An 11,331-nucleotide genomic window follows, 5' to 3' on the forward strand; every position below is an offset into this window, starting at 1 on the left:
AGCTTATGCTTTTCCTACCCCAATTTTCATCATCATTATCATTTTTTTTTTCACAAACCCATCCAACACTAGGACATGTATATAAAATTAACCAATCCAACACTTGACTCTTATATTTCAACTTTAGAAGGAATCTCTTGCGGCGATTTGATTAATGAAGGCTTTATCCAACTCTCCCAGTTCCCTTAGTCTCCCCTTAGATAAACATAAGCGTCTGATAATGCAAAAAAGAAAACGTGATCTGATTTTAGGCGCAACTATATCCTCTAAATGAGGTAATGGATGATACAGAAATGAAAGAGAGAGAGAGAGAGAGAGAGAGAGAGAGAGAGAGAGAGGCCACTCTCCCCCAAACATTCATCATTCAAGTCTTCAAAATCCTCAGGTGATTAAGGCATTACTTCCTAAAATATTTCCACTTTTTCTCTCCCTCTCCTCCATCTTTCTCCATCACCATCCCCCTCCTCCACCTTCATCCATCCTCTTTTTCCTCCACTCCACCTATCCCCCCTTCCCATCCACCACTACCATTCCCCTCCCATCTTCCTCGCTTCCATCCACCCTCTTCTCCTCCTCGTCACCCGTCCTCTCCCTCCCCTTTCAGTACTGCTATCCCCCATCCACTTCCCTCCCCTTTTCCCCTCCCTTTTACTTATCCTTTCCCTCCCCCTTCACCCCTATCAATTCCCTTTCATCACTCTCCCCTCCATTCATCCCCTTCCTCCTAGTATTCACGTGCCTCCTCACTTCCTTTCCACTTCTATCATCCTACTTCCACATTCCTCCACTCCATCCCCCCTTTCCCTCCTTCCTTCCTACCACTAACCCCCTTCCCCTTCCCCTCCTCCTCCATCTCCCCCTCTTCCTCCCCTACCCCCTCCCCTCCTCTCCCTTCGTCCCCATTAACACTTTTCTCTCCCATTTATAGACCTCGTCCACCCAGACACCTCACCCTCATCCCGTCTCACCACATTCAAACACCACCAATACTCTGCTCACTTTACCCTGGCTTAAGATGGAAGAGCTGAGAGGATTGATGGAACCGGAGAGTACCGGTGCTGTGATAAGGAGGGATAGACTGAGACGGTTTGGGCATGTGGAAAGGATGGGGGATGACAAATGGGTGCAGAGAGTGAGAAATGTGAGCGCTGGGGGTAGGGTTGCGAGAGGCAGACCGGAAAAGGTCTGGGACGAGGTCATAGAGTGTGACCTCATGGATAAGGGACTGAACAGGAAGATTGCCAGCGATTAAGCAGCATGGAGAGCCGCCGTTAGTTAACCAAGGCGACGTATGCATGTTAGAGCCTTTATAACTGATACGAAACGAAAGGAAAGTTGACATCTACCTACCTTGAATGCCGAGCTGTAAGGAAGAGATTAGCACTAGAACTTGATGATACTCTGTCTATTTCAACTTTGGCTAAAAATTCTATCTCCATCTTGAATGCCTCACTGTACCAAAAGATTAACCTAAAAATATGGTGTTAGCCGCGGAATGCCTTGGAAAAAATAGGCTATAACGTCCTGGTGCTGTGTTGTTTTTCTGTTCAGCTATGATAAGAGATTAACATTAAATATATGATGCCAGTTACGAAAAATAGTGTTATGGAAAGAATGAAGATCCGGAGTTTTGTGTTATTCTGCCAGTGGGTTATAGCAAGATATTTAACCCTGCAGAATGCTGAAAGTCACGAAGAAGTGCTGTGGAAAATATGCAGCTTAGAATCGTGTTGTCTTGTTCTGTCTTTGAGTTGACGTAAGAGATTAACACTAAGATAATTTGCTAGTCACGAAGAAGTGAAAAGATGCAGAGCCGTAGTATTGTCTTATTCTACCTCTGAGCTGTGACAAGATATTAACACTAGAATATGGCGCTAGTCACAAAGAAGTGCTATGGAAAGGATGTAGAGCGGTAGTGTTGTCTAAGTCTACCTCTGAACTACGAGAAATAGGCATCAAAAGTAGGAAAATCTCCGCCAATTTAAGGTGAACGAACTATAGTATTTTTTGTGTCAGCCTGGAAAATTTTTAGCCCTTTCCGTCCGAGAGATACTTTACTCTGTTCACTACAGCTCTGCGTAAAATTCCCATCTCCATCTTGAATCCTGAGCTAAAACAAGAGAATGACACTAAAATATAATGCTGGTCACGAAGAAATGCTATGGGAAATATGTAAAGCAGTAATATTGTCTCTTTTTGCCTCTGAGCGACGTGAATTAAATTGCAAATGGACGAAAATCTCCACCTAGTAATGAGACGAAGGAAATAATCTGATGGTCAATTTTGTCACTAAATCGTCTGGTATCAGTTAAAAAAAAAAAAAAAAAAAAAACGGTCTGGAGGGAAAGTCGGATAGTTTTGCATTTTTATCTAATCTCTCTCTCTCTCTCTCTCTCTCTCTCTCTCTCTCTGACATATGTACACACAGATAGATTAATGTCTTCCCACTCAAAATGCCCCTCAAAACCTTCCCCAGTCGCTTCGTTTCCGTGATTTATGTTTACAAACGTCATTCCCAGACCCTCCCTCCATTCAGAGGCATCTATTATCTATCTCCCTTACGATTAAAAGTGTGATTATGTAAAAGTTAAATAATAATGCCCTCTCTCTCTCCCTTCGCCTTCCCTCAGCCCAGCACACACACACACACACACACACACACACACACACACAGAAATAAATTAATGCTTTCCCGCTAAAAATGTCCCTGAGAACACGCTCCGGTCGCTTCGTTTCCGTTACTTATGTTTACAAATGCCACCTCCAGCTCCTCCCTCCTTTCAAAAGCATCTGCATCTTCCTGCAGCAGAGGCATGCCAGTCCCGTGCCGCCCGTCACACTCATTATTACAGGTCATTACGAAGGGAAAAACTCAGGCTCTGAGCTCCACCATCAGTCACCTTCATTACATCACTTCATCACCTACCCACACCTGCCTCTTGGGACGCTTGCCGCCATTCTTTCTTATATTATTTTAAACATGCTATCCTTCTGTCACAGTTAAGTATCAGCCAATGATAATATTAATTTAAATGAGGATTAATTAACTCTCTTGATGTCTGGTGTTTACTAAAGTATACTACGGTAGTTGGAGCAGATTGCTGCTCTGATTCCACAGAAAACGATCAACAGAGAGAACGAGAATAATGGATAGACTACGCTATTAGTGACTTAAGTCTGTGAACTGTCTATGCCTTTTGTGAATCTTAATATTGCGCTAGGATCTGGAATGTACTGAGTAGCAAATGACGAATATACGCAAAACAAATACCTACATCTTCGTGGTAATGTATTTTCCTCGAGCATGATTTTGTTTCAGGAACCGTAGCTTGAAGCTGGATAAATATTCATTTGTTTTCTGAGTTCTGAAACTGTTTCGTTCCTAATAGGATGTTAACCATCTTGACCAATTATTCCAAGGTAAGCAGTATGAATTAAGCTACTAAAAGCCTTGTCTAAACTTAACCAGTAGATAAGTTCTTTAAGTGGCATTTGTAGCTTAAGGAATGGCCTGTAGTTAGGTATAAGCACATAAAGAGCTGAATAGGCTTCAATCTTACCAACATGGATATTTTAGGCCATGGAAGACAGCTTCAGGCCAGCGACATGAAGTAGAGTTCCAGGTGTTTCAATCATCCACTTATGAAGAATATTAACACTAAAAAAAATAAAAAATCTCATTAGCTGTCATATGCAAAAAATACGCAGATACTATACTCGCCGTCAGGCAGTTTGTCTCAACTCACGCTCTTCCTCACCCACCGCCCGTAGAATGGGTGCGGAGGGGCGGGGCCACGACTTTAGGAAGGGAGCAGGGCCTGAGACAGGTTTCCTTAAGGCAGGTATAATGACACCCCCCCCCCCACTCCCAGAGCACGAAAATACAGGCTTTGCTAAATAAAGCCACTAAAAGACAGAGACGTACTAAAATTAATGGGATGTAGGACAAAAGGAGGAGGAGGAGGAGTAAAGGCGGTAAAAGAGGATGCGGAACTGAAAAGTAGGAGAAAGAAGATTATATTTAACTTAGGAATCATCTCGTATTTCAGGGATGAATGAAATCTATATCTAACCCTCACAGTTTAAAAGTTCTTTCTGGAGATGAGCATATTTGTCTAGTGATAAAAATAATAAAACGAAAATGCGTCACAGGAGTAAAGGGGCAGATGTTGTTTTCATGCACACTATTATCATAACAAACTCCACCCGTTTTCTTGAAGGGTGGAGAGGCCGTATCGAGGTAAGACTAAAATAGACGTCCGGAACTTGTTTGACAGGCGGAGAAATAGTGAAGCCATTAGCGCATGAGTAAACTGCCATACATCAGACGTGTTGTTCCGCCCTTGTCACGTGCTGAGCTGGAGGCGGAAACAAAAAATAAAAAACATTCCGGTAAGAGAAGCAAAAATAATAAACGATGGTGTAATTCTTGGAGTTAACTCTATCCCCAAGAGAGGTGCATCTTGAGCGTCTGGAGGTTGGGCGTTAAAAGATAAAAAAATACATCATCATACTGGAAGGATTATCAAAGAGCATTTCTGAATTTATTGCAGTAAGGTACCTGCCTATTATCCAAACCTTTCTTCTTTACCTCTAATTTTTTTATTTATTTTGCCTCAAAGAGCGTAGGTACCCGGGGCTAGGCTACTAAGTTTCTACATTTGTGGCAAGGGTGACCAACCTTGTTCGCACCTGAGTGGCATTATATGAGCAATGAACGACTAAGACGTAAACCCTAACGGACCTCATCCGGCTGGAGTGCCTCAGCCTAGACCACCAATAAAAAAAAAAAAAAAGTGATCACACTGAAGGGGATGTTACTGCTATTACTGCACCAAGTTAAGACTATCCCCCCCTCTTCAAAAAAAAGAAAAAAAAACGAAAAAACCGTAAGTATTGATAAAATGAGGATGTCTATTTTATGATGTCTATTTTATTCTTGTTATCTATCTATCTATCTATTGCCAGACGCCATAACCCCGTGGGGGGTGGCCATTCGACTCTGAGTTATTTGTTTTACGGGGAGGGGCACTAACCCTCCACCAACCCACTTGACACGTAGGGAGCACGTATGGTTTGGTTATATGGTTACCACCCAGCGTTGTAAATGGTTTCTTGGCTTACAGGAAACCATTTGGCTTGTCACTCAATGTAAAGCCACCTGTAACGGAAAGAAAGGCAATAAGCAGTGACAGAAAAGATGGGAGAAATAGGAAGAGAGGATCGCTCGATTATATTAAGCTTAGGAGAGGACAGTGTTAGCGAATGGGCTCACACAGTCTATTTGACACTTCCAGTTCGTTAAGTCTATGCTGCACGAATATTCAGGAGTTACCAAGAATGATAAAAATTATGCCCTCGACTGAAAGGATTAAAGGCTCGGGCGAAGGAAAAAGCATTGACAATCTTTTTAGAGAAGTAGGAGCATTTCTAAAACTGTTTTACTGTCTTATCCTATCAAGGGAAGGGTACTGATCTGAGACTGGAAATGTAAAGATTTCAGTTGAGAGAGAGAGAGAGAGAGAGAGAGAGAGAGAGAGAAATCGAGTACTCACATGAAATAGGAATAATATACTGTACTTCACTGTGAGGTATTCCCTCTCCCCGGGGTTTCTGAGTAAGAACACAGAAGAGAAAGCAGAAGAAAGAATAGAGACAGAGAAAGAAGAGAAACAGAGACATAAAGACACAAAGTACAGTGAAAGACAAAAGTCTTGTCCCGGGTTTGTCCGAAGATTAAGTGTAACATGTGAATCATTATGAGAGCTCTACCACAGATACATAATCATGGTTGGCTAGTCTGACTTTCCTCAAGCTTCATATCTACTGCTGATGAGATGACAGTATAAACGAACCTAAGAAATTCGGAAGCCTTATCATCCATTTGCGAGTATTGCCGCGTCCGAGAGACGAAATGTGAACCATTTTCGGTCAGGCGATGACTGCTTGGCCGTTACATATTACAAAATGTCAGGCAGAACTAGTAGTGTATATACCATGGTATGGACGGGGCAAAACAACATGCGTCCAGCTACTGGGAAGATGATGGAGGAGATGATATACCTTTATTTGGGACGAAAGAATTCCAAACAGATAGAAATGTGGATTAGGCACTTTCGTAAGGAAGGAACAACGGACAGCAGTCATCTTGCAGGTCGCCCTAGTGATACCACACCAATACAGGATGGTAGATAGCACCAGTAAGCAGTGCTTATTCCGTACGAGAAGAATTGAACCTAGAATGAAGCAGACGAATAGTCTGCCTAGACTTCGGTGTTCTGGGTTATGTTTTCGAACACCAGCCTGGTATTCATTTCGCCACTCATAACAAAGCATTCGATTATCATTATACACTAACCCTATCCTCATATGTACCAACATTGTTTGATGACAGGCAATGAAAATCGCAGCTTATAATTATCATTTCAGGCTAAGCACAAGATGATTAGTAAAGAAGTAGAACCAAAATCCGTACATGTCTTTTGATAATTGAATTGGATTGTTCCTTACATGGTATTAAAAATGAGAACAGATGAGAAACTTCACACACACACACACACACACACACACACACACACACACACACACACACACACACACACACACAATATACTGTGTGTGTATATATATATATATATATATATATATATATATATATATATATATATATATATATATATATATATATATAAAGGAAAATTAGCAGTCAGGAAAACATACCTACATATAATACTTAGCTTAGTTATCGGAAATATAGGCTACTCGCAACCACAGGCTCGTCACCTGGAGCAAACTGCAACTCATGCCAGTGTTACAAACCGCCCGTATGACGTAAAGCAGAATGTGCCAAATCTTTAGCCTTTCAGCAGATGTTTTCATCAGATTTCATTACACGAAACTCTGCATCCCCACTCTTCAATGTGTTAGTGTGTAACTTCATGAAATGTAGAGGTTCACAACAAGCGCAAATATTACTAAGGGTAGCTCTAAAAAGCTTTTCGCAGCAATTACACATTTAGCCTTAAAACTGTTTTCTGTGACGGAATGCTCATTATTTCTAGGTCACGCTTTCTTCTTGAAACCTCCTTCATCTTTCTCCTTTTCCCCCTGGAAGTGGGGTGTGCTTTGTTCCACTCCTTGCTGAGTTGGAAAAAAAAAAAAAAAAACAGGTGGAAACATGGTTCGATACTCACGTGAATTAGGAATCTCATACTCCACTTCAAGGTCCACCTTCTCCCCGGCGTTCTTGAGCAGGGACACGATCTGCGTATGCGTCAGAGCCTGTGTCCTGATGCCGTTCACCGCCAGGATATAGTCACCGACACTGAGGGCGTCTGAGCGATGGGCGGGGGAGCCGGGACGTAGATTGGCCACTCGGGGACGGTGCCCTTTGTCGGACCCGCCTGTGAAAGAAAGGAGTGTTGTTAGCTATACTCTTTTTGCTTTAACTTGGTCTAGAATTACCAGCCCTCCATCTTGAATGCTGAGCGTTAATAATAGATTACCACTAGAAGGGGGTATTAGTCATGAACAAGTCCTGTGGAAAGAATGCTGAGTCGTAGTATTGTCTTACCCTACCACTGAGCTGCAGGGAATGAACTGTAAAAAAAGACGAAAATCTCTATCTATCTATCTATCTATTGCCAGACGCCTCAATCCCGTTCGGGGTGGCCACAAACAAATCGTCTCCACGTCGCCCTGTCCCCCGCCATTTCACTGCCCTGGTCCCAACTCACCCGCCCCCCCTCTCTCATATACCTCTCCACCCCATCCCTCCATCTCATCCTCGGCTTCCCTCTCCCTCTCCCCCCCTCCATCTCACTCACATACACTCTCTTCGTCAGTCTTTCACCCTCTCCACCTAGTAAAAAAAAAAAAAACTATTCTTATACATCACGACATTTTTCTAACCCATGAGCCCGAGGACGCCTGTTTTCTTTCTTCTTTTCTTCTTCTTTTTTGTTTTTTTTGTTTTTTTAGATTATTATAACTAACGCCAGGCAACTGTGTTATCTTCTGAGCCTTTTACATTAGGTGCCCTCCACAGTTGGAATGGGACGCCTTTCCGTGGTGGCATCGATGTTAATAGGCAGCTAAAGCGTCTCTCAACCCCCTCCCTATCCCCCAGAAAGAAGGAGAGTGGGTTTCAGGAGAACGGAACCTTCAGCCTGCAGTCCACCGAGTTCACGCCACAACAACAGTGGAAACAATACCTGTCAGGGCTTCATACAGGGGTTGAAAACGAGCAATTACCTCTTCATTCATGTCACGTTTTCTGTATTTTGTCGAGCATTAACCAACCAAGGATGCTCAAATTTGGTGAGGCATCACAGGATGTAACGGTGTTACTTCTAACTTAATACTTACACATATGATTTCCTTACCCTATTTCTGGATCGTCCCCTTCCCATTGCACTGTGGGAATGGGGTTATGAGAGAGATTGAGGCATGAGTTATAGAGACCCGGGTAAGGGACAGAATATCTCAGATTTCATATAGCCTATACAAATGATGCTAAGCTGTTCACTGTCACGAAATGGATCTACGCAAGCTGGTTGAGATCTGTGAATGTCTGTGAGTGAAGAAGACGAAACGCAAAGGCATTGTAGACAAAAATAAAATATTGATTGGTAAAAGACAGGGTGCAGAGTCATGTCTTGGTTGAAAATATTAAGAATTCAGGCAGTGCGGTCATAGAAGAGAGGTATAGGCCAATGTGTAAAGAGTGGAGAATACAGTGGGTCCATGAAGAAGGTGGACGATGCTATGAAAGCCTTGATACGAACGAAGAACAGAGGGCAAAGGCTGCACTTCACTCGGGTGTGTTGGTACCCATATTATAGTACAGGTGTGAGACTTGAGTATGACCAGGTGTCAGAAATCAAAAGCGAAAGCAGCGAAAGTTGTATACTATTTCGAAATTTACGTGGTTTGCATAGATTGGATAAGAAAGAGAGATTGGTAAAAGATTTTATGTAAGAAAGTCTATTGATCAAAGCGTACAAAAAATGACCAGAAAGAATGTATATGAGCATGGTACGTTGGGATAGTTATAGTAGCTGTTGCCTCAGGTTCAACTGAAGCGTGAACTCAGTGGACAGCAGACTTTTAAGTTGATCCGCAGTTCACTATTATCCTTTGAGGGGACAGGGAATGGGCTGAGCGACGTATGTATAACCAGGCAGTTGACAGACCTGGTTATATGGGTGCCACCACTTGAAGGTGTCTCTCTCCACTACCAAGGTGCGTGGTGAAAAGGGTATATGAGAGTTCCAGGGTGAGAGGAAGCCTAGAATTGTATTTAAGAAAGTTTGAGGACTTTGTAAACTTCTTCCTGAGCAATTTATTCTGCACATCCCACATTGATATCCACTTGTATATTACTGATGAAAACAATGTCCATATTGAGACGATATAACACTAAGACCTTAAAGTATAACATGCAAAAACCATCGTTAAGGTAGACGTGCAAAGTAGCCTCCTACGCCACATAGAATACGATCCCAAGAGAACCTGTGATTATGGGTAGTGAATATTAGGTAACAGTCTCCATGAACCCTCTCAGCATCAGGGTGTCTTCATATCTATAATTCCTGTAACACCAGACGATTATACGCGGCTTACGAGAGACCTCGAGCTGTTTTCAGGTCGGGTAAGGAGGCTCCCTAACACCTATTCGTTATCGATTTATTTTCCAAGATGCTTTATAATATCCTCTTGTTTGCTTCTTGCATCTTTTTAATGTCGACGTAGGTTGAATGAATAACACACACGAATACAGAAGCAGAGCAGAATCAGAAATACACCAGGAAGAAGGAGATTTTAGTAAGCGTCCTATCCGCACAAAAATACCGCCCCTGGTGTAGTGAAAAAGGTAATGAGAGTGATGACGGTGTGGTGTGATGGTGCTGGTGGTGACGGTGGTGACGAAGTGACGGTGCTGATGGTAATGATGGAGGTGTTTATGTGATAAAGGTGTGGTGGTGGTGGGGATAGTGATTTGTGACGGAGATGGTGGTAACAATGGTGGTGAGACAGTGATGGCGTTGATGGTGATGGTAGTGCAATGTGACGGTGGTGGTGATTGTTTGACGGTGGTGGTGATGAGAGAGATGTGAGAGTGGTGGTGACTTTGGTGATGATAGTGCGAAGTGATAGTGGTGTGGTGATGGTGATAGATGAGACGGTGGTGGTGATAGTGAGATGTGACGACGGTGGTGGTGATAGTGAAATGTGACGATGGTGGTGATAGTGAGTTGTGATATGATGTGGAGATGAAAAAAGGGAATGGCGGCATGTAGTGATGAGGGTGGAGGCAGAGAGAACATTGGCAAGCACATCATCTCTCTCTCTCTCTCTCTCTCTCTCTCTCTCTCTCACACACACACACACACACACACACACACACACACACACACACACACCTACTTTATGGATCAGTGATGGTAAATAAATCAGTTTCATTTAATCTTAAGAGTAAGTGTTGATTTAGGATATGTTCAGTTATTTCTCACCCAGTAAAACAAGCTTCACAATAGTACAGTATCCTAGATTTACCTTTACCAATTAACTCCTTTAACTGAACTGTGTATTTTCTACTTTATTTTTGCTACCTACAGACGATTCCACTCTGCTTAGGGCTTTATCTGACTCCTCCAGGATCAAAAGTCTTTCCGAAGCTAAATAAAATCATAATGCAGTAGTAAGTTTAGAGGAAAAAAAAGGAGACGTCGGAATATTGAAGGGGTTAAATAATAGTTACGTTTAATGCTAGTCTCGTTCACACCATCCCTTTAGTCATGTCAGTACAGGTATCACTATTTATGACAGATTATGACACCTATCCAACACACGTAAAATCAAAACCCTTTCAGTACACCAAATAACATACTTCCTCTTGCAACCTCCAAACGATTTTATTGATATTAGCCTAAGCAAGTTCTGTATACGAGTGGTTAGAAGGTTTCCAGTTAAATCTTGTAATGGGAGATCTTTTTTAATTTGTGTTTGCTGACTTCAGACTATTTCCTTGAATTCGGGAAGCACCTGTTGCACGCACTCAAGAGGTAAAGAAAAAAAAAGCCTTTTAAACAGGTTAAGTCATTGCAAGCTCCAGAAAACACTACAATCAGTCAGCCCTTTCTTCCCGCATCCTTGCTTGCTTCAGACAATTTGATTCAGCTTAGAGGAGACACAACATACTGGAGGGCTTGAAAATAGCCTCCATGAATCCCCTCGCTACCAGGGGGCTCTCCGAAGCTGAGGAAAATGGTCTGGAATCAGCAAAAGTAAACTGTAAAAAAATCCGTCATCACTGCCAAGGGGTTACGG

At 42.5% G+C, this 11,331-nt stretch overlaps 1 protein-coding gene across 1 annotated transcript in view; it reads right to left on the minus strand.

Moving 5' to 3' along the window:
* Grip (Glutamate receptor interacting protein) overlaps nucleotides 1-11,331 on the minus strand; it is a 644,837-nt gene that overhangs the window by 147,844 nt on the left and 485,662 nt on the right. The window contains exon 4 of the mRNA XM_080285631.1: nucleotides 7,194-7,403. Coding sequence (XP_080141757.1) covers nucleotides 7,194-7,403 — 210 coding nt within the window. The remainder of the gene's footprint in view (nucleotides 1-7,193; nucleotides 7,404-11,331) is intronic.

This window comes from Coenobita brevimanus, chromosome 107 (assembly GCF_032717465.1).
Source record: "Coenobita brevimanus isolate Jiangsu-jjx chromosome 107, ASM3271746v2, whole genome shotgun sequence".
NCBI classification, from domain to species: Eukaryota; Metazoa; Arthropoda; class Malacostraca; order Decapoda; family Coenobitidae; genus Coenobita; species Coenobita brevimanus.